Genomic DNA, 23,387 nt, shown 5'->3' on the forward strand with positions numbered 1-23,387 from the left:
CAGCTCTCACTCTACTCGAGTAAGTCCAACTACTTTGAAGCCAAGCCATTATGAGTTGCGTCTAAAGCATTCTTTCAAAATCTGTGATGGTTGTTGATATTTCTGAAATCTTTGGTAGATTGATCTTATTGATGTTTTTATTGGACGGCCTTTTCTTTTGTTGTTGTTTTGTTGTGATTATTATTATTATTATCATTATTATTATTATAATCATCATTATTGTTATTATTATAATTTAATAAATCATTATTATCATTATCATTATTATCATGATCATGATCATCATCATCTTCATTACAAAAGCAAATTATTTGTTTATCTATATGAGTTCGGAACTAACATCATTTTCAAGGCGATTTTAAAACAGTCAATCAGTACAGGCTGTTTTGACGTGCTCCTCCTAGTCCTCCAATGGATAATGTTCAGCTTCCACCGCCCCTGTCGTGTACTCACTGAACTAAGATTAAATGCTTACAATGATCTTATGAATTTATATAGCGCCTTTTCTATATGAATTTAATCAAAGGCGCTTTACATTGAGTTGTTAATGACAGATTGCTTTTTATGCAATTTACAAGCATGAGAGATGGTTAGTATGAAGTGTAGGCACTGAGGGTGATCACTGCCCGGGTTTCTTTACGTTCTCAGTGGTTCTTTTACGTCCCTCCGATGTTGGTTAGTAATGATGATTGTGGAGGGACGAGACCGCCATTTAAAGTGGTCATCTGAGCCACTTGAAAGCCTAACCGGCAGCACTCTCTTCTCAGTTATTTTAAGACCCTGAGTGTTGGTCCGGCTGGGACTCGAGCCACGACCTCCCCACGAAAGTCCCAATGCTAAGCCAACTAGCTGAGCCAACCGGTTTGCGGTATAGCTAGCTAGCACTACTGATTCTACTGCGGAGAACACTTGCATTCCTTAATGACTTCCCCAACCAAACGCAAGAGCTCTGCCTTAAGGTCTTTAGATCTAAACTGTACTTCAAAGTGATTAAGTATTTTTTTAAGCATTGCAACATTGAAGGCTGAGATCTTGTTTCTTTGATATAGTAGGCGCAAAGATCGTACGTGTCATAATGGGGTGTTGCAGGCCAATATGCTATGCTCATGATCAATTTCTTGTAACAGCAAGGGGGGGGGGGGCTAATTGAGTTTGGGGGGGGGGGGTCTAATTGAGTTTCTTTCGTCAACACAACGGAAAACAATATAAAAAGTATCGTTTTTTTCTGCTGAAGGGGGGGCTTCAGCCCCACTTTGCCCCCCTCCCCCCGTCCTGGATCCGCCCTTGAACAGATTCATACGTTCTGACTCTGGTATTACATCCTGAATATCTTCCTCTTCTACCAAAGATCGTTCATTTTCCTGAGGACTGGTCACGGTAATATCTCGTACTGTGGATTTTTTTCGCGAAGTGGAAAGACGTGAAAAGAATCCTGCAATCTGGGTCTTCGATAGCCATTCTTCTCTTTCAAAGCGCCTTTCATCGTTCTCATTTCTCGCGCACCGCATTTCCGCGGCAACTTGTTCAGGGTCTGCTTTTCTACCAGTCCTCTCACCCAGGTTAAACTTTGCTGTCAAATACGACCGCACATTTTCTGTAAAACGAGCAGCTCGATCCGGTTCTTGGTTTTAGAGCCCAGCTCATGATAAGTGTTGAAGGTGTCTCTTGAACAAGTGAGATATATGAAGCTTCGTCTGGTTCTCGGCGGAGCCCATCGATATAGTTTAATTTCTCTCTGACTGAATTTCGCTCTTAGATATATATTTGTATTTGTAATAATGGTTATTTGTATTATATTTAAAAGATGTATATTTAAAAAAAATTATTATGCATTGTTTTATTTTGTTTTATTTTATTTCATTTTATTTTATTTTTTTTTTTGCAAGAGTCTTCAATTTAGACGTCCTAGTCTAGCTCACTAGTATTTAGTACAAAGACATAGATTCAGTATTCCAAGTACTACTAATATAAGTATAGAGTTAATCAATAACACAGTGATTAACGCTACTAACGCGGGCACGTACATCCTTTACTTACAATGATATGAATGATATATTACCTTCAACTAAAAAAACTAGAAATATTCAGCTCTACAGGCAAGAACAGTTCTCAGTTTTGGATCTTTTTAGGGTGTTTCGAGATATTACTAAGCGAGGATTTCTTTACTAAATTTACTATAATTAAATAAACAAATAACGATTGACCTCCCGCGGAGCTCGAGATATTCAAATATAAAAAATTACTGTGCGGTGGAATTTCAAAACAACTTATAGAAACACTATTAAATGAAGCCGTAGATCATTGAAATCTTTTATAATGGAACAAATATTGTAAAGTTAAGGTTTAATTCATCATATTATATTTTAGGTAATGGTATTGAGGATAATGAGCAAAGAAGTAGCCGTCACAGACCCAACGACCTGTCGTGTCACGCAAGGAAATAACTGAAAATAGAACAATTTGAAACTTAGCTTATTTCGTAGAAACGCAATGTGCCGCAAATTTTATTGCACACATCTATAAAATAGCTTCTTATCTCGAGGTTGAATGATATTTTAGGGCTGGATTAGGTGCCACAAATGAGAAATTTGCAATATTCGAGGTCTCATAATCTTAGCTTTCCATGTCACGCTTTCAGTAGTCTCGATCAGTTAGGATTATTTTTCAGAATTCGCGCATTCCAAAAAAAACTATTACTGTTTTTATGCAGAAGTTACACTAGACTAAAGTTCTGGATAGAAAAATTAGCTTTTATGTGCAGAGAAACCCGAGAAAACAGACTTTGAAAATAGCCCTCGGCCGACCTCGAAAATCGGCGTCTTTCACTGATTTGGGGTCGATGGACAAAAATTCGCATAGCGGGTGGAAAAAAGAATTTAGAACAATTCTAACTGCAATTTTGTAGTGAGGATAGATAGTACTTTCGATGGTAGGAATATAAAAGAAATCTATTTTTCGAGCCCAGATCGAGTGGCACGCTGTTACAGAGACGCCCTCTTAAAACACTTCCATGTGGTTTAAATCCCCCAGGAAAATTCTAGGAGAAGTGTTAGGCCATTTTCTGCACATGGTAGCATTCTGCATATCTCTTCTCCAGGGCAACCATTCCACACAAATTATCTCTCCCCAGAGTGATTGGGATTACTAGAATTATCATCATCTGGAGCAACAACGGTGTGCTCCTAACATCTGAACGACAGGTTTCTTTGGATTCGAACTAACATAACAAACACAAGCCATCGCACTCATACCATCACACTCCATGTACTTTGTTACATAACCCTTATTAAATACATTTCATTCTATCATAGTTGGTCGTCGAATAGAGGAAGGTTCAAGTAAGAAATACCCTCCTGCCATTGGTCCTACTGTTGGAATGAATTGTGACCAATGTGGTTCTAAGTTCCATGTTGGAGGACCAATATGGACAGAACCCATGCATGATGTAGACTTTGTCAAATCATTAAGAGAAATGGTCAAATCTAACCAAGACAGTTATAAAACATCACAAAGAATTATTGGTGAGAACTTCTTAAAATAGCTGCCAGTCCAGTAGATACTTAGAGATTACTTTATATAATGGTTATTATATCACTTGAAAATTACTTATAACATGGACCATGGAAAATTTGATTTGTCCAAGTCACAGAATTGGACTTTGATTTTGGCAAATAATTGTTTAGATTGCATTCATAATGAATGGGTATAAAACTGTACTCACCCATTCTTTTTCCTTTCCACCCTTCCTTTTCCTTTGTTTTTCTCCCTTTCCTTTCCTTTCCTTTCCTTTTTATACCAAGGCACATAACTTTAGCTCTCAACACTCTTTCTGCTCATGACATACATGTACATAAACCCAACTTTTACTTCCACCAGGTGTGCTAACCATGGTTGAGGAAGAACTACCAGAAGCACCTCTATACTATGCCTTAAACCATCTCTCCAATATACTTCACTGCAACACCCCATCTATCGTTCAATTCAGGTCTGCCCTCTTAGGCCTTGGATACCAAGTATCTGGTACACATGCTTGTGGTACAGCCATCAAGACAAATGCTCCAAATTCAGGTAAAATATCCTAAGCTTTAGGGCTAGTTTGGGAGATAGAACATTCATTTCTTATGCTGTACAGAATGTTCAATAACTTAGTTGAAAGTTTTGAATAGATAGAATTATTCCTTACTGACAGCTAATGGTGGTCAGGTTTTGATCAGCATTTAGAGCAGAAAATTATGTTCAAAGACTGTTACCTGAGCATAGATTAAAACCCAGAAAACGTCATGGATTGCATACCCACTTCTGTTATTGAAATTCTTGGGTTTTCATTATAGTTATGTTTGTTTTAGTTGTTTGGGATATCATGAGGTGTTGGGTTAAGCTCTATCCAGTTAAACGTAAATCCAGTGAAAGTCCAGGCACCATTATCTTAGATAAAGAACCTGAAGTGGAAGCATCTTTTGAGACACAGAGTGGTGCTAATCCCTCATCAAGTAAACAGAGGCTTCTGAGGTTCCAACCTAATCCTGAAACTAATTGGGGACCAAAGGCAAGGTATGGGACATGGTTTGATTTGCTGAGCCATTGGTTTGAATTATGTGATTCATCCCACCCATTTTATTCCATTCCTTTATTCATCCATCCATCCCTTTCTGTACATCATTCCATCCACTTTCCTATTCAACGTTCCTATCACATTTATGTATCTGATTATCATATTCCATCCATCCACTAATCCCATCTTACTTCTATCCATCCATCCATTCATCCATCCATTTATCCATCCATCCATCCATTCATCCATCCATCTATCCATTTTTTCATTTATCCATTCATCCATCTTTTTATTTATCAATCATTTCACATTTATATCATATTGGTTTAGAGCAAAGAAAGGCGATAACCAAGAACCCATGACAGACAAAAAAGAACGGCTTCAAGGAAAAAGAAAAAAACACAACATTGATGAAACTTCATTCAAGAAATACCCCTGCAAAAGATTCAAAGCTGGTAAATGTAACTTGGGAGAAAATTGTAGATACTCTCACCCACAGGAAGATGGGTTCACAACAGGAGATAGTGACAATACAACAAAAATGGATGTTAATGCTGAACAAACAAAGGACAATGAACAGGTTGAAAAATCAAAGACAGCAGAAGACTGGAAACAAAAGGATAACGTCAAACAAGGAGACATTGAAAAGCAGCTCAATCATTGAGACTGAACATACACTGCTTTTCTAAATAGTATCCTTTTTACTGTTTGACAATGTTTGCAAGAACACAAAGATTATTATGACTAAATTAATTAAAAGGCTTTGCTCTACTGTATGACCTTCCAATATACCCTCTGCTATACCCCCTCCCCCCCCCCCCAAAGAGAATTATTATTTTGTTGCAAGCTAAGTCATTGTAAAAACTAGTAGTATTAAATGTATTTTACAAGGGAATAAATTAGTGGCCGACCACATAAAACTCCCTAAAATTTGTTTTAATAAATTCAACGTTGAAATTTAAAAGTATTAAAACCAGTAATCAAGTAATAATTAACAATATTTACAACAACTGAATAACGTTTTAAAATTTTTAATGGTCTGTCCAACTACATGTAAATACAGACTTCCAAACTAAAATGAGTCGATACAAATAGTACATAAGCCAAAAATAATACTATTCAGTAATGCAAAAATAAGTAATTCACATCACCATTACTTCACACCTTTCTAATGAATACTAGACGCGTGGTTTATTAAAGATATTATATAATAACATTTGTCCTGTTTAGTTACATATTCAATATACACCCATTTACAAATAATGTTGCTCTTTCAAAGGCAATTCTAATTGGAATTATTGGGGAATGGCCAAAATGGGGAGCATCTTGCATAGTTTCTTTGAAACAAAATGATTGTATAAAATATGCTTGATCTAGATACTTGACATTATAATTATTTAGGCTCAGCTTTTGTAAAGCTTTTTACAAGACTAAGATTTTAGGATTTTTTAAGTATAAAAGCTTTGAAAAAACATGCAATTCTACCATTTTTGAATGGAATCAAGGTCTTTATGAAAAAAATTCATTTTCTTTTGAGAAAAACAATTCATAATTAAGTCTATTGGTTGTTGTTCATGGAAGGTGCTCAGTTGATTTTGTTTGATAAAGCACAACTAGTCCAAGCTTGTAGCTAGTTATTTGTGATGAAATAATTTGTCTTCACAATTCATTTGAAGGTTTCCATTGCTTAAACGTAAATTTTTATCCACATGCAAACATTTGAATTTCTTTTTCTTAATGAAATAATTGTTCAGATTGGAAAACATTTATTTCCAAATGTTTGCTAGTAGTTTTTTTCAAAGCTAGCAAAGCCAAGAAAGTACTTGCACTTTCCTAGTTGCTAGTTTTGAACCCTGAATTGTTTGACAATATTCTCATTAAGGGAGACTTGACACCGAACATCAAAATCCACTAAAGCTTGAACTATATTAGCTACAAGCTTTACAGCTCCACTATCTAATATGATGTATGCCATTTAGTTTTGCCATTTCATTCATTGAATTAAAAAATTGATCATATTACATTTTAAAATTTAAGATATGTTTAATTATTTTCTAAGTTTTATTGCAATTTCAAAGCCTTTTGGATGGGAGGATAAAATGTATGTACCAAATTGCAGAGCTGTCATGTCTAAAATGATGAATCATTTAAATCAAATGAGTAGACAAATTTAAATAAATGTTAAGATTTTCTTGAATTCTTTGTATAGCAAATTATATTATGTATACGAGAAACATGGAAATATGTGATTTTTGCGGGTTTTAACATCTATAAATCACTTTCCATAATGGTTAAACACAAAGCATTCAACTGAGGCTGCTGCAAGGTTCAAATTCCAATAATTCTTTGAAACTACTTGCTTCTCGCTCGAATGATTTATGTGTGACCAGTGGACTGATGAATAAGCAAGGTACATTACTACGGGTAACAAATGAATATGTTGCCACAAAATCCATGGAGTCTCAGAATTCAATCATCACTTTGATCAAAACCATGGCTCTGCAATTTGTACATGGTACAGATTGGAAACAGAGCTTTTTAACCAATTCTTTTGTCTTTGGAACCCAGAATTATTTATTTGTCTAAGGATAGTTACTCAATCAAATGAATCAAAAAATAATCAAAAATATAATTTCTGTATAAACAAGAAAATCTTTCAGACAAATATCTAAATAACTAATGGTAACAAATGTACAAGTATATTAAAATGAAATAATTAGTAATTAAGTTTGCAATTTTTTTACAAAGTCAATGACAAAAAATTGGCATTTGTTTCTCGTTATCGACTGATCGAACCAGTTCTAGCAATATGATACATTTTTTACCTAGACAAGTACATTTTTTTGAGCCACCAAACATAAACTTTAAAATGACTGTAAAGGCTAGGGTTGATTGCTCTAACTTGCGTCTCTTAATGGCAAGTACTTCTAGACTTGATTTTGAATTGAATCCTGAAAAAAGATCTTATTTTTACCTGCAAAACATATATATGCTGTAAAGAACCTTTCTCATTAGTAGTAAAATAGTATCTGATGATTAAGTCTGATTTAAAACCAAGCAGATCTTGTTTTTTTTTTCTTCAGTAGTGATGACACTAAGAATTATAACATAAAAAATTTTGAATAAATGGGAAGCAATGGATATCTTTTTTGATATCTTCATTAAGCTAATGTTTCTCGAAAATCACAAAATGAAGTAGTGAATGTGACATATTATTCTCATTCTTAGTGTCATCACGTCTGTGGATGTTATCATGATTATTAACGACCAGTTTCACTACCTGTGTGTAAAATTTTATTCAGAAAGCTCACAATTCAAATAACATGAACACATCATGTTAGCCATGGTTGTATTTTACCAGTAGCTAAAATATTATCAAAATATAATATTTAATAATTATTATTACCTGTGGTGAAAAAAAAATATGGAAAGCAAAATATTTGATTGTTTTTTTTTGTAACAAAATTGTGATATGCATAGGGTTTGAATTAATAAATGTTTTTTTTTCTAATTTCTAAGTAATGGCTAAAATTTAAAGTTAATTTATGGCCATTTCTAATGAAACCTCTGGTTTAAAGAGTCAAATAAAGCTGCATGATCTGCAACTTAGTGAAGTACATGTTCTATGGATGTTTTGATAGCACAATCCTGTGAAAACTCGAGAAGAGTTGAGAAGCACTCCACTATGCAGCCTGCTTTTCTCAACACCTCTTTTATGTTCTGTCAATCCCTGCGTGCTTTATAACCGCACACAAAACACATGCACAGTTTCTCTTGCCACATTTAGTGCTTAACACAGTGTGTAGACTTTGATTTGACTCCTTATCTAATGAAATTTCAATAGAAATGACAGTAAACTCAAATAATAGTTTACTTGGCTTATAAACAAATTGACTTGTTTTAAACTCTAAATTCCACACATTTCTAGAGAGAATAATATTACATTAAATTTGAAACAAATAATCCAAAATATGAATCCTAATCTACCAAATTAATGCCAGAAAATGATAAACAAGGGTGAGTCTTTCTCATTTTAATTCATATTTGGAGTTTGGCTTTTATTTGACAAAGTAAATTGTGTATAGGCAAAGAATTTAAAATTTTGATCAGTTTTATGAAAATAAATAATATGTCTTTTACAAACCTAAGTCTGTCTCGAAAAAATGATGAAACATTAATTTTATAAAAGTTATTTGGTTATAATTATATTTTTGTTTGTTTTTAGTGATATCATAATGAACACCTCCCTGGAAAAGTTGGAACCAGCAATTATGGCTAAAAATTATCATTCTCTACTGAGCACAAAAATATATCGATAAGAGAATTTTTAGTTCAGGTTTTTTTTTAAGCTAAAAAAATAGTTTAATGATCAACATGCAGATATAAAATAGAAATGATAAAATGCTAATATTAGGTATTTTTGAAAAATATGATGAAAAATTTACTAAAGTTTTTTTTCACAAAAATGTAATTCTATTGACATGAATTTGTCTATCTAAAACGTTTCTCAAAAAAGAAAAAAATACTCCCTGTACCCTACCATTTCATTAAAAAGCTTTAAAGAAAATTTATTTAATGACTTATCACAAAATATTCTCAACTTTGTATTATGAATTCAGCTCTGCATTGAGGATGAAAATTTTTAGCTCATGTTTACTTCAGTTCCACAATTCCTTGATTTATTTATCTAAACTACGAGTACTATGTACTATTTATTCTAGATATTTCCAAAATTAAAACTTGAGTAATATATTATTTGAATTCTTAGTAAATATAAAATCTATAAAAAGCAAAAGGTTAATATTAATGATATTGATGATAAGAAGAATATTCTTAAAATTTCAACAGACCATTTGCAAATCTAATTCTTTGTTCTATGTATAAGAGTTCATCAACAAACTTGATTAGTTGCGGCGATATGCTAATAGCTATTGTTATTGATAATGATATTATTTTGATCTTAATGACTGATTACCGACACCCAAATGGGACGTATAACCACCTTGCGTGCACCACTGCATATATACATAATTATATTTAATGGTGGGCAGTTGATTTTTATGAATCTCCTGTTCAGCTTTGATGAAATTTATATGTTGCTGTTCGAAAGGAAATGAGCCTAGCAGATTGCAGAACATGGACAATGGAACAATATTATAGTCTGCAGTTGTCGAAATGCAAGATTGATGTTGGCAATAAAGAGTTTGATGCCTTGACTTATTTTAGCCAGTATCAAGTTGCGACAGTACTGGTAAAGAGGCTGGTTACCTGAAATGGTTACCATAGCAGCCTTGGGTGTGTCAGGAGAACCTTGAAAGGTGCACCACATGATGTAGCCATGTCAGGTTTCACATCGTTATGGTAACATGATGTAACTAGGACAGTTTCCTTGGTAACCTGAAGAGGTTACCATGACAACATCTTGTTTCCCTTGGTAACCATAGTAACCATAGAGGTAACCATAGCAACTTTTACCAGTGCAAGATCTCCACTTACAAAGCATCAAACAAGTCATTGTTTGAAAAGTACAGCAGAGCAGACAGCCAAAATTTGCAGTCTTAAATGTTCCAAAACACTTAACTTTCACGTTAGCTTTGCTACTAGCTTACAAACTGTGAAACCTTATTGTATCAATACAGTTGCCTTTGAAGTCATGATTGCACAAAACTGACCAGTTAGGCTGCCATGCAAAAAATAAACCTTGCAAAAATTGAATATTTATGCCTTCAGAAAAAAATACTTTCATGTAATTCAGAAATGGAAATCTTAAGACTTCAATAAAATATCAATGAAACTTATGAATTCTTATTACAAGTCTGTTATTTCCTCTGTTGATGACAAGAAAACCAATCGCGATAATCAAAAAAGATTCTCTCCACTACCTAGTACACTTAGTTTCACTTGTGAGTTCTATAAATGACTGTCACCTCTCAAAGGATCAGGTTGGTGCAACTTCGTACCCACGACTCACTCTTGAAGCCAAAAGGCTGTAGGTTACGTAGTTGCAGGCTCTACTTGTGTTAATTCACTATATGTACGACACTGCATTCCCTGCTAAAAAAGGTTAAACTGCTGCTTCTTCTAGAAAATGATTTCATTTCGACTGGACTAAAAATTGAACCTGTAAATTCTCTTTTATCAAATAAGAAATTATATGATTATTTCAGAAAGATTGGGAATCTGAAAACCTCTTTAGTAAGAGGGGGGATTGTTGTACCTCAAAGTACCCTGCAAGTATTTGAGGAGTAAGGCAGCCCAGTGAATTCTAGGCTAACCTGCTTTATCTGTCTCCGTATTTCAACCACTCTTTCTTTCCATTGAGGCCTATGAGGGTTATGCCAATTCATTTTGTATCTAAACCACGTCTTATGTTTTCTCAAATGACCAACATCTTGGTACATAGATCCATTCAGTTTGGATGTTATGTTTTTCCACTTCTGACCACATGTCATTCGTCATTCCACTAGGAATAAGATTCGTTTGTGTCTCATCTATGTTTTTGAGAATTAAGGGTGGAAAAAATACATAATAATCAAGGGAATGACACATGGTCAAAAGTGAGCAAACATGCAATGCCAAGTGGTCCTAGTTATCATCCATCCACAGTGAACCACTATGTGAGAGAATGATACCCAATTCCATTCAAGTCAAGATGTTGCCCTTCAATAAAACAATTCTAATAAAAACTACTCTAGTTTTCATCTAAAAGTATATATATAACATATACGTATGTCCTACATGCCTATAAACGATGTGCTACAAACATTAGGAAACTACAAGTTGTCTAAAAACATTTCTTATGCGTTACTATGGCAACGATTCATTGGGGTTTTTTCGCCTCTATTATCTACAAGGATTAAGAGAGGGGTAGTTAAGCTATTGAAGCAAGGGAGCATGATTGAGCTAAATTCTACAAATCCATCCCCATGGTTTTCCTACCAGGGTTATTTACAAAGTACTAAAATCTATGCAAAGTTAAATCTAAGAAATCTATTTACTTGCGCACGCTGAAAAGACAGTCTTGCTCTTGCAGACGTTGTACGGGGTTCATTAGGTTCTGAAGATGCGGCCTGCTTGAGCGATGAGATGTTTCTTCCGGTACACAGAGTAGGGTAGAATTAAGACATATTCTAGCGTGGTTTTCTATCTTCAATCACTTAAATTATCTCCAGGCCTCAAGTACGTTCTTTGGTTAGGTATACCATTACCATCTGAATGAAACAGTCCTTGGTCTGTCCGCGCCCTCTTTGACCAAGGGCTTGTGGAATTCACGCCCAGCTCTTGAGTGGATGATCGCCCAACACTGTTCACAGTAGTACTGTAGGCATGTGACGTTTGCGCAGAAGAACGGCGCAAATTTACCAGCACATCTTGCACCGTGGCATTCGTCGCACAACTGGTCGTCAAGGACGTACGGCTTAACTTCAACCTTAATAAAAAGTTATAAATCAAAACTTGAGTAAAAGCGCTTAGGTTACTTGTGTAGTGTAAGGATTGCGCATGTTTGGAAAGTCGGCGTGAAAATCCGAATCCGTCTCAACACCACTGAGACATTCTATCATGGTGATGAGATTTTGCGTCTTGTATAAGAACGACTAAAGTTTTCAAGTGCCATAGACTTTTAGTTTTGAAAGAACACTGATCAGTTTCAACAAATATTTGGAGTTTGTTAGAGGTTTGTTTTTTGATTTCTCTCTAGTGTGACTTACCCGCTTGTCAATATCCCCGTGTTGTAGCTGCACAAAACGTGCGCTTATGGCTGCGATGTAACTCTGCTGGTTGGAAAACGCAACACGACCGGCACCTATTAAGAAAATAAACAGCAAAGGCATTGTAATCTTTGTCGATAGAGAAGAGAGGGTTGAAAAGGGCGCGACAATTTGTCTTCCAAGGAGAACAGCGTTATTGACTTATATTTGGCTTACCCTTAGGATACTTGAGCTCAGGGTCCACATCTATACCGGCGTAGCAAACCCCTCCGTAAAGTCTGTCCATAATCATAGCCAGTTCGATGGCACGCAAAGGACGAGGCACGCCTCCAACAAAGATTGTCTTCCTTGGATCAAGGGCCTGGGAACCATCCATTACAAAGTCTGCATCAGAGAGATTCCATGGACGGATCTGGACCTGGGAAAAAACCAAGACAAAATTTGCGTCATTGCATGATTACTTGAATGAAATTTGTATCTTCTACAAGTGCGCATGCATAAAAATCACTGGGTTGCCTGTGGCAGCCTAGTTTAACGCTAAGCCACATCTCTTCAAATAGACCTCTTAGCTTCGTTGTTTGTTGTGCACATTTCAGACCACGTGATGCCACTCTTGTGAGTTGATTCTTTCATGTGTAAATCTTTTAACATGTTCGCAATAAAAGAACAATTCTCAAGGGAATGTCAGGTAATCTGAAATGGGCAATTTCCATACGAAGCTAAAAGGGTCCATTCAGTGCCCATATTATTGACACGCATGCTCTCCAAGATTCTCCAATGCCATTAGTACGCATGCGCATGCTCAAAATTTCTATCACAAATGTCATTACGCGCATGCGCAGCACATTAACTTACTTCCACTACCGTTAACGCGATTGCACATCAAGATTATCATTACTTACTAATACCTATGTCAATAGAAAGATTTGCATAAACCCATGAAATAAATGTTAGCGTATAACCTTTTACTGTAATACTTAGTTGTCTCACTAATAACCGCTATTACACAATATGCGTTAGAGTCACCACAGTAAATCCGTGAAACTTTAGTAATACTAAATAGCACAATTTCATGCAAATTCCATTGTTTTCTATTGTTTAATTAGCACTATTTTGTACTATTTAGTAATTCGTGTTTCACGGATTTACTGTGGTCACTCTAATAGAAGTTAATAGCTAAATTTTGTTTCAAGGGTTAATAAAAATCACTCTATGTTCTATAAGAATGGCTGTGTTTATCTGTGACTACTGAGACACTAAAGTCTAACGTCTAACACCAAAAAGGTTTAGTTATCACTATCGTTTTGCGTAGCTGTCATTTTATCAATTTGAAAGCAACTCGTTTACTTTTGTAAGAGATAAAGTTTGTTTTATTCCAGCGCATCATTATCGGGAGAAGGAGAAGGCGTTTTACGTTCTGAGAATCTTATTATTACTAAACAACTGTGCTCAATATACCTTAGATTGTTTTTTGTTTTTTGTTTTTTTTTTTTTTGAAGAGAAGCCCTAGACAGGTTAAATTTTCTAATTCTTTTCCTTTAAACGACGAGTTCATCTTTCAAGGGCTCAAGGGCGCGTAGACCAGAGCAAAAATAGCCGATCCGCAAGGTAATCTTAGCTATCTTAATTGCTGTCAGCCCTGTCGGAAGTCCATCCATTTAGACTACTTACCGGCTTATCCTTAATGGTTGGGCTAGATACACATAAGTACAGTTTATCGTCCTGACGGAAACACGCGCCTATCAGCTTCTGTACCGAAATTTCCTCCAAGTACAGCAGAAAGGCATATCCTATGGCAGAATAAATAGAAAACAGGGGTCAGCGTCTAGACTCTAGTGGATTAACTGAACCAAAATCCTTGATAAAAATAGTGAAGGGCATATTTTCTACCTTTGGGAGGAAAGTAGGATTTGCTTTCGGCTTTGTGTGGCCAGTCGACTGTCAAACTTCCAAACCTACAAAAGCTTGCGTGGATCTCGTCTGGATGATAGACACAGATAATGAAGTTAGTCGATCAGAGTGCGGTGGTGGTGGAGTGGGTTACTTAAGACCCCGAGACATATCGTCTACAGTTAAACCAATTTCATGCTATTAGGGGACTATATAGGGAATAAAATAGCAATGCGCTAAGGGTTGATTAGGGCAAGGCATCTTAAAGCCGGGGAAATGTGAATCAAATTGTCTTTAAGCCATAATGCATTAACATAGCCTATTTAGTTGCACGATTTTTTTTACATCGATAGTGATTGCTTGGGAGCTTAAGTTGATTAAAGATTTGATCAAATTGAACTATGTGTAGGGCATCAATTTAGCAGGGGAGAGGACGGGAGGACGTGCAAAAAGATGAGAAATTATTTTCGAGCCTCTTTAAAGATATAACTTATAGGAAAATATAAAGCGTGAATTACTGAAAAAACGTATTAGCCAATCAGTACGCACGATTTTACTGGAAGTGGCTCATGCCATACAAATATATAAATCTTAAAACTATAAAAACGCCGTTGAAGGAATGCGTTCTTCAGCTTTCCTCTCTCCGCAAAACCCAACACGCTAAATTCCAATTCGATCTGTGAATTAGCCGTTTCCTGACTATGATCAGCCCAGAGGTTGTTTCAGGGTTCAATTTGTGAGTTAGCCGTGCCCTGATTTAGATCATCGAGTGCTGAAAATGCAGAGATTGCTTCAGGGTATCCGCATTAAATTTGAATAATGCTTTACAGTTTACAGTTTATTTGTTTTGTCATGAAAATAAACTTAGTTAACGGGACCCGGCAACACGATTTTAATTGCTTTAAAAACCGTCTACAGCCTTCTACCCACCCCACCCCACCCCACCCCTACCATTACCATATCCTTTCCAAATCTAGCAGGACAGACGTACCTTCATCAATGTCAGGAGGGAGCCCTCCAACGAAGACTTTTCTGGAAAAACGTGGTATGTATTCTGGATCAGAGTTAGGAGAGCAGTTCAGGGAGGAGCCAAGAGATGGGACAATTTGATCTTTGATAAAAATAGAGGAAAAAAAAACAACATTAGTCTATAATTTCCATTATACACAATTTGAGATATTAATCATCAAAACAAAACGACTCTTTTATTCGCGCTGTGAATAAGACGAAACATGTTGTGGACGCCGACCACAATTTATGGAAATGGGTTTCAATAATTGATTTCCATTCCAAGAGCTACCCTAATGGAAAAGAAATTTTTGATGCTTTAAAAATAAAGCTAAAGGCTAAAAAAAAGAAGAGATGTACATGTTTTCTTGACGAGAACTGACTACTCCCTACCGCAACCCCAAGGACGGCTGACCGCAAACCCTGACAAGCGCTTATTACTCGCGATCCTAGAAGAAAGGAACGAAACGGCTGGTAATCAAATCAAAATAGAACAAGATATCAAAAATATACATCTTGATGTTTTAATGGGATGGTAAAATAAATAAAATAAGTGTCGTTCTTTAAAGTGATCAAAGGAGCTTCGTTTCAGGGAGTTTTTTTTTTTTTTTTCAATAATCTTTATTCCATCCATCAAAAAAGAAAAAGGGAAAGGAAGTTATTTAGCTTAATTTGCCATAACTAATATTGATTTTGGTCACGGTAAGGAAGATGGGATTCTAATTTTCAACACCAAGTAGGCGCTAAGTAATACTGTAAATACAAACCCCTGGCTGTCTCGCTCTGTTGTATCTATCAAATCTCTGTCTTTTATTTCCTACCTCGATTTAATCACTTTCAGGCTAGGGTATTTCCGAGTGACAAAAGAAGCTGCGCGATTAATTTTTTTCCCCCTTCGACATCTAATAATCTAATCTTATCTCGTATTTCATATATTACTTTGGCACTGATATTATTAAAATTAAGAAATGAAGATTTCGCTCGAAGCGCGCTAAAAAACAGCTCCTTATCGACGCTATCCTAAGACTTGAAGGACTGGGGAAGAAGAAATAAAATCTAGAAATTGGTTTTGGATTTCTATGGGGGGAAATCTTGGATTTTTCGTGTGTCCTAGGTGTATTTAGCATTGTTACAGTCGCCTTTTTTGATGTTAGCATGATTTTGATCAAATGCTGAAACTGAGGTAATGATAGCACACCGCTAGGCATCGCGATCGCGATCGCGGGCCTAAACCATTGGGCAAAGTAAGAGCTAAAATTTCTGGCGATTGAAATTTGGTTTCTTATTTATTTAGGACATTGATTAAAACTGATATTTTAAAACAGCAAATAAAGACGCCAATTCATTTAAAAAGGAAGACAAAAAAAAGAAAAATGAGATTTTATGAAAACATGATGAGCAAGAGGTCTTCTTTTCATCGCTGTTTGTCTTTGACCTTTCAAACAAAGCTTTAGGTCATATCGTTTGAAATCTGAAGTGTGTTCTATCAATAACCTGAGCCTTTCAAAATTCTGAATTTGGCGTTTCTTTCCGGGCTTATGATTATCCTCGAGTCCTTTAAAATAAAGCCTCTGGCGTAGGAGTACTTCATACATCATGTTCTTAGACACTAAACTCAATAACAGGAAAGACCTATTACGCATGCGTGAGATTTGTCTTATCATGTGCGCGTGACGATTTGAAAATGAGAGTCAAAAAACAAGTATGCGCATGTGCGAGACGTTCGTGAAGTTCACGTGTTGTGTGCGGCTAGTCTTTTCTGCGCATGTGTGAGGTGGTATTGTCCACGTGATGTGCGCGTGATAAAATCAACTTAATGTCACGTGACTGAGTCGGAGAGCCGTGGGCATTTTGTATGTCTCACATATACGCCTGTCAAGACTAAGTGTCTACTATTTGCGTCAAAGGATGTGGAAGCAGGAAAAGGTTCAGTAAAAAGAATGAATTTAGAATCTATTTTTTACCTCCTTGGTGCGAGCCTTTCTTCCGAAGTTGACAGCGGAATGCTTCAGAAAAAATATATATTAGTTTTCATGATTTCGAGTTGAATGGTTTAAATTGGATTCGTTTAATTAAGCTGTGCCGAGGTAATAACGTACCCTCCAGCAGAACCAATCAAACCTGTTTTGTGTTAGTTTACATCATTAACGCTATGCATTAATCGTGTTACAAGAAATAAGATCAGACTGTCGTTTGTTAAGTTTGTCTTAGGTAATAGAGTGTACAAGAACGAGGTAGAGAATGAGGGTGGATTCAAATACATTATAAAGGTTAAAAAATTACTATACTACGCTATAAAATTTCTAACTGCGGGGCGTGGAAACACGTGGAGAAGTGTATGAATATCTATATGTAACAGCGTCCAAGTTTCATTCAGTAATTTTAGAAATAATTGACTTGAATAGAGCCTAACTATGGACAGAGGGCGTGCCACACCACGTGGAGATTTGTATAAAGTTTTTTGCAATTTTCACGCCTCTTGACTCTTATAAATCATTCATTTCTTTACATTTCTTTGATCAAAGTCTTAGTAAGGGTAAATGGGCGTAACAGCACGTGGTGAAGAGTCCTAGTGCTTATTACATGTTTAACTCCATATCATTTACTCTTTACAACTCTAGAAAGTATGCCTACTCTTGCCAATAATCAGCATTCTCCTTTTCACCTCGTTCTAATCAAAAATAAATAATTCCCTGATGTGTTTCCAAATACCATTGAGTGTGCTTGGAGGAATAGACCTCTAGCTTGGGTGTAATGTTTTCCCATTTCAGACCAGGTGTCATTCCCTTGAGTATCATTTCTTTGTTTAACGACGGCGCACGAGAAAACACACGAATATGGATGCAACTAAAACGAAGAATCTTATTCTCAAGGGAATGACATGTGGTCTGAAATGAGAACATGTTACGCTACACCCAAGAGAAAGATAATGCCAAATAACATCCAAACTTTCGACAGGCATCAAAGGTAGATCAATTTGGCGCGTGATAAAAATTTACCCTAGGCTCTTTGTCAGTTTGGAAATTATAACCTCGGGTGGTTGTGATATAAGATGAACTGGAATCATTAAAGAAAATTATATTAAACAATCACAATACAAGGACTTCGGTTTCCAAAAAGAAAAAATCATTAAAAAATTTCAATAAAATCTAGAAACGAAAACTAATAAGATATTGAACAATGATAACAAGAAATATGTACTAGAATCACTGAATTTAACATTCTGTTCTTGTGAGAAGACAGCTTTTTCCTTAAGAGTATAGAGTAAGAGGTTTTTGTTGCTCGATGGGTTTTCCTTAAGAAACAAATTGTAAGCTATTGTTTTCGGACAGCTAAGTAAAAGAAAATCATTAACTAGCTTTCCTAGACAAAACATCCTAAAGAGTTGCATTTTTGGCTTGTTGTGGGTTGAAGTCTCACCTGCTTATTCAAATTTATTTGAAGTAACCTGTTTAAAATTGCAAGTTTTCTTATTTCTAATTTTCGATGAAATAAAATCCTTAAGGGAAGGTACGCTGATATTTTGTGGGGAGGGGGGAGGGTTGGGGGAATCGCACTTAACTTAAAATTGTTGAAACTCTCCCTTTTTCATGCAGTGAGAAATTTATGACCCTCCTATTTAGACAAAAATGGTAATGATAAAAGGTAAATCATACACCGTGAAAAGATGAAAAAACTTACTGACGTTTCGGACGCTAGTCCTTCGTCGGAGTAAAAGAGTTTTTTCATCTTTTCACGGTGTATAATTTACCTTTTTATCATTACTGTTTCTTTAGAAACACCGACGCAGCTCACACTAGTTTTTAGCTAGTCATATCTATTTAGACAAAAAGAAACTATTTTTCGCAACATCTTGGTATTTCATTAATTTAAGTTAAATTGTACGAAGCTTTCAGACGTATTTTAATTATCATCATATTTGAAAAAATAGGCAGAAAATTTACCTTAGTACGTATTGTTTCAATTAGCAGTAAGAAAGTTACTTAGGAATATTTTTGACACATAAGTGCCACAAGAATTGGCTGATTAAGTCTACACGACTCTTTTCATATTACAACTGACCAAAGATGTCTACATCGTTTACAGCAAACACTCCTTTCGAAATAAAGCACGTTTTCAATTTTATTATTACGAATACAAATAATATGTTTACTGCCCATCTTTCCTTTCAGCTTCAAGACTAATCTGTGTTTCTGATGGAGTCGAAGTTTCGGCGTCCTGGAGGAATGAGACAGTAAAGTACCCTCAGTCTGGTACTAATGTCTACAGTTGAAGATCTCAGACAACATTAACCGATAATTTCCATGCGATAGTGGATTTAATGAAATAACCAAGTATTGGGTATTGGTTGAGTATGGCATCATTTCAGTGGGGGCTTAGGTTAAGGTAAAATTGATTTTATCAAAATTATGAATTTGGAATTATTTGGGAGTACCTTTCAGACAAATTTTGAGCTTTATTATATTTGTTTTTTATTCTCGTAGCAGCCTTTGTCTTTAGAGTCGTTAGGTGGACGTGCTTGTCATCAACATTTAAATTTCTTATTCTTTCTCTCTCTCTCTCTCTTTTTCTTTCTTTCTTTCTTTCTTTCTTTCTTTCTTTCTTTCTTTCTTTCTTTCTTTCCGAAAAAATAGTTGAACAGTGTTGATTCCGTAAATAATTAATCGCCCGGTTCGATGGAAAATAGCACTGAAGTATATTCACTTATAACGGGGAAAAACGCAATCAAACGCAGCACACTTTCATTCTCTCTCCTTAACATTTTTCCTAAAACGATGAAAATCTCAAGTTCTAAGTAAACCGCTTCTTAAAAAGGCGCAAGCCTCCCGGTGCACGTCTCAGCAGTAGGTACCCTTAACAAGGATGCTCTTAAAAATCAACTACATCAGCAATAACCCATTTCCTATACTCCCTGCCTTCAACTCTATCCATCTTCATTCATCGCTTCTAAACACCTTAGGTTGCCATGGAAACTTATCTGCCATCGCTGACTAATGTAATGGCATCATGGGGGGCTTTGGTATTTAGGTAAAAAAAAATACTCTTACTTTCACGATGTTTGTCATCGAAAGAACAAATACGACTGTTTCCGCAATCTTTAATTGCTTTATTTGATCAACTGAGATATTTCTCGCAAAAATGGCCCTGAAAGAATTCATTGGAATGTTTTTTTAGATATTAGTCAGTGTCTCTTCAGTGATTGCAGGGTTCCACGCGTTAAAGTGTCCCAAATGAATCGTGAAATTCATAACTACATCTCGAAAAAAGGGCGTCTCTAAAGCACCCGGCTGTTCATCCATTTTAATCAGAGACGCAAAGTTCTTTAAAAAATAATTGCGCATTTGGGTTCTATATACATCTGCGAGATATCAAAGAGAATGTTAAAGAGCTAATGTCCTCTATATGGACTCGTGTTCCAAAAGCCGACGCAGTTTGCCGCCTTGAAACAACCCAAAAATGGTTAGGGCTTTTGCGTGAAGCCAAATTGTTAAATTAAGATGGCTGTTATTGGTCGAAAAAAAAAACATGGAGAATTTTCGACTTCACACATTTGAAAAAATTAGCCTTGTATCGCCTTTCACAGGTTTTTCTTTTGCGTTAAAAATAACAGGACTTGCGTAATCTTACACCCATTTATTAATTGTGCTTCATACATAATTCTTGTACCTGTATACTTTACTAAAAGCCTGTAAAAAGTAATGAAAGGTCAAACTTAATCACGGATGCATGCAGGTCTGCTGGCCTAATGAACCCGACACCTATCAACAGCTGCAGAAAACTTACAGGAATTATAGTCGTCTGACAAATACGTCCAACTCTTTATTCTACAAGCAGCTTAGCTTTAAACTTTCCAAGAGATTTGTCAGTAAATTTAGATAAGTACTATTTCCAAATTCAGATTTATCCGACTTATTTAATGAAATGTGTAGTTTGAATAATATATTACTTTGTTATTAAAAAGAGCTAAATTGTAAAACTAAAATGATTTTTCTTCTTCGCATATGGATAAATAAAAATGTCCTGTAGTCAAATATCTATCCATTCATTTAGGACATTATTTTAAACTACACTTTCAGTGCAGTTCAATGACTACAGAATTCATGTTGCGCATTCTTTCCTGTTTACCTAAAAGTCCAGTCGCCAAATCTCCCTGGCCTCTTTTGCATAATTCCTAGACATTTTACATTTTGTTTCTCAAATACAGTTTGGTCTAAAAGTGCATCGAATGTGATTGAGAATTTCTTTGAAATTGCTTTCTAAGATAAAAGGTTTCAGTGGCTTTAGATGCTTTAAGTTTGATGACAGAAACGCTATTAAGGAAGGACGTCTCTTCATTTCGTCGGCAAATATTACGCATTTTGTAGCTAGAGTTAATTGCTAGAAGCCTGTTATTTGTATTCATTAGGAGAAGCGTCTTTCCCCTCAGTAATTAATGGGTTTTCCTGTTGTATTTTTGCTGTGTCGCAGTGCCAGACAGTCGATTGCTGTTGTTACTGCATCTTTATCATACAACACCAACGCGTATATCGATATTCGATTTTCTAGCATCTGTTAATTTTGTGCTCATCCTTCAGATATCCCTGCACGACTTCTCTCTCTGCATGTCAGGGATTTATTTCACTCGACAATCAATCTAGCCTCAGTTTGTTTTCTTTTAGGTTTTCATAACGCTGTACTTTCGTCTGGTCAGAACAAAAACACAAAAAACAAAAAAAAAAAAAAACAGAAAAAATAGATGAATGTTTATAGCTATGCATGAATAGAAGCCGGGTTCCCTGTGGAAGAGAGAAAAGGAGCTCGTGGGAATGGGACAGAGTTGATATAGGGAAGAGTAGACAAGTTGTTGTTTTTAAAAAAATGAATCCGGAATTCGAATGATTTTATCTTCAGGCACAGCACATATGTGTAAGTATCTTATAATATTGAATTCCGTTAATTTCTTGGACAGGAATATATTCTCATATAAGGTTTTGCAATTGTCATTCTAGCGAATCGTGAAAACGTGAAAACCTCGTGAAAAAACCTGAAATCGTGAAAACTGAATCGTGGAAAGAACTCGTGAAATTAATCCTGTTGTAACGTGGAATTGTGAAATCATTGACTGGACTGAACTCTGAATATGAAACTGATATAATCTAGAACTTGAACGTCACGCATCTTGACTATAGTCCTCGAGATAATCTAGAACCACTACACAAATTCGACATATCGTCAAACTCGACACGAAACTGATCGAGAAAGAAAACACAAGACTAAATGCCGAAGAAACCCGAACTTGACCATCGAGTAACAACATGAAAGAATCCTCGAATTACGAAAAAAACAACTTGAAAACATGATAAAGGACCAGTCTGAATATGGAGACAACTGAGCGAAGTGGATCTTGGATCCCGAAGAGGTAAGAGAATTATAGACAAGAAACACATATGAAAGAGTTCGAAGGCCGTAAAGCCGAACGGATTACACAAAGACGACATTCCTATGGCGGGATATTTATCGCCCCACCTGCTCAAGACTGTCAACCAAGTGGAGACGTGTGAAACGATGCTTCGAAGCCGAAAAAATTGTTGATTATTTAAAGAAAATTAGAACTTGCAATGGGATTTGTACAGAAATGAATACAGTGTTTACATCGAGGATATGTAAGTGAAACAGAACTTTTATACGAGTAAAACAACACACTGACATGCCAAAAGATAATATCAAAGTGTGCTATGCCGCATGCGATCGTTGAGACAGCACCACATGTCGAGAAGAACGACAGGCGCCAGGTCGCCAACAAACGAGAAATGAGACAATAACCGTAGTCCTACGCATATGGGGTCTACTAAGTCGAAACTAAGCGCTGAGCTCTTCGAAGAAACGGCACTACAGAAAAACGCGAATTGAAGAAATGATGGCCGAACAAGCTGCAGAAATAGCAAAATTGGAAGCGGACATGGAAAAGCGCAAGATTAGACTTGAACTAGAGAGCAAAAACAAAAAAAAAACTGAGATTTGAAGCCAAGATAGCAGAAAAGGAATGCCGAATTTTTATTTCAGAGGAATGAAGAGTCCGATCTAGAATTACCACGTCTGGACCAGCACCTTATACACAGCACCCCCTTGACAAAGGAAGGAACCAAGACCACTGATTGGGTCCGTGAACGAAACACACGCATCCATGTACCGGATGACCTGCGATGAAAAGCAATAAACGAGAATACGAATCATAATACCAAGCACGC

General features: G+C 35.9%; 3 protein-coding genes across 3 annotated transcripts in view; 2 read left to right on the forward strand and 1 right to left on the reverse strand.

Annotated features, from left to right (window-relative positions):
• The window catches only part of LOC148912213 (tRNA (guanine(26)-N(2))-dimethyltransferase-like), a 13,730-nt gene extending 3,380 nt beyond the window's left edge, over nucleotides 1-10,350 (forward strand). Inside the window, exons 5-9 of the mRNA XM_089028501.1 lie at nucleotides 3,312-3,521; nucleotides 3,877-4,068; nucleotides 4,347-4,551; nucleotides 4,883-5,244; nucleotides 9,779-10,350. Coding sequence (XP_088884627.1) covers nucleotides 3,312-3,521; nucleotides 3,877-4,068; nucleotides 4,347-4,551; nucleotides 4,883-5,216 — 941 coding nt within the window. The 3' untranslated portion in view covers nucleotides 5,217-5,244; nucleotides 9,779-10,350. The remainder of the gene's footprint in view (nucleotides 1-3,311; nucleotides 3,522-3,876; nucleotides 4,069-4,346; nucleotides 4,552-4,882; nucleotides 5,245-9,778) is intronic.
• Nucleotides 7,830-17,812, reverse strand: LOC148912214 (cytoplasmic polyadenylation element-binding protein 2-like). The gene is made up of 8 exons (XM_089027989.1): nucleotides 17,794-17,812; nucleotides 17,124-17,165; nucleotides 15,143-15,262; nucleotides 14,152-14,241; nucleotides 13,933-14,051; nucleotides 12,478-12,679; nucleotides 12,262-12,356; nucleotides 7,830-11,981 (listed from the first exon to the last, which is right to left on the reverse strand). Exons 1-8 carry the CDS (start codon nucleotides 17,810-17,812, stop codon nucleotides 11,757-11,759), a joined length of 912 nt encoding a protein of 303 aa, XP_088884115.1. The 3' UTR covers nucleotides 7,830-11,756.
• A 976-nt stretch (nucleotides 17,813-18,788) lies between these two features.
• The window catches only part of LOC148912215 (cytoplasmic polyadenylation element-binding protein 2-like), an 18,238-nt gene continuing 13,639 nt past the window's right edge, over nucleotides 18,789-23,387 (forward strand). The window contains exons 1-2 of the mRNA XM_089027990.1: nucleotides 18,789-18,804; nucleotides 19,332-19,412. Coding sequence (XP_088884116.1) covers nucleotides 18,789-18,804; nucleotides 19,332-19,412 — 97 coding nt within the window. The remainder of the gene's footprint in view (nucleotides 18,805-19,331; nucleotides 19,413-23,387) is intronic.

The sequence above is a fragment of the Actinia tenebrosa genome, unplaced genomic scaffold (assembly GCF_029948245.1).
Source record: "Actinia tenebrosa isolate PJP-AT-01 unplaced genomic scaffold, QUT_ActTen_1.0 PGA_scaffold12__29_contigs__length_12842862, whole genome shotgun sequence".
In the NCBI taxonomy this organism is placed as follows: domain Eukaryota; kingdom Metazoa; phylum Cnidaria; class Anthozoa; order Actiniaria; family Actiniidae; genus Actinia; species Actinia tenebrosa.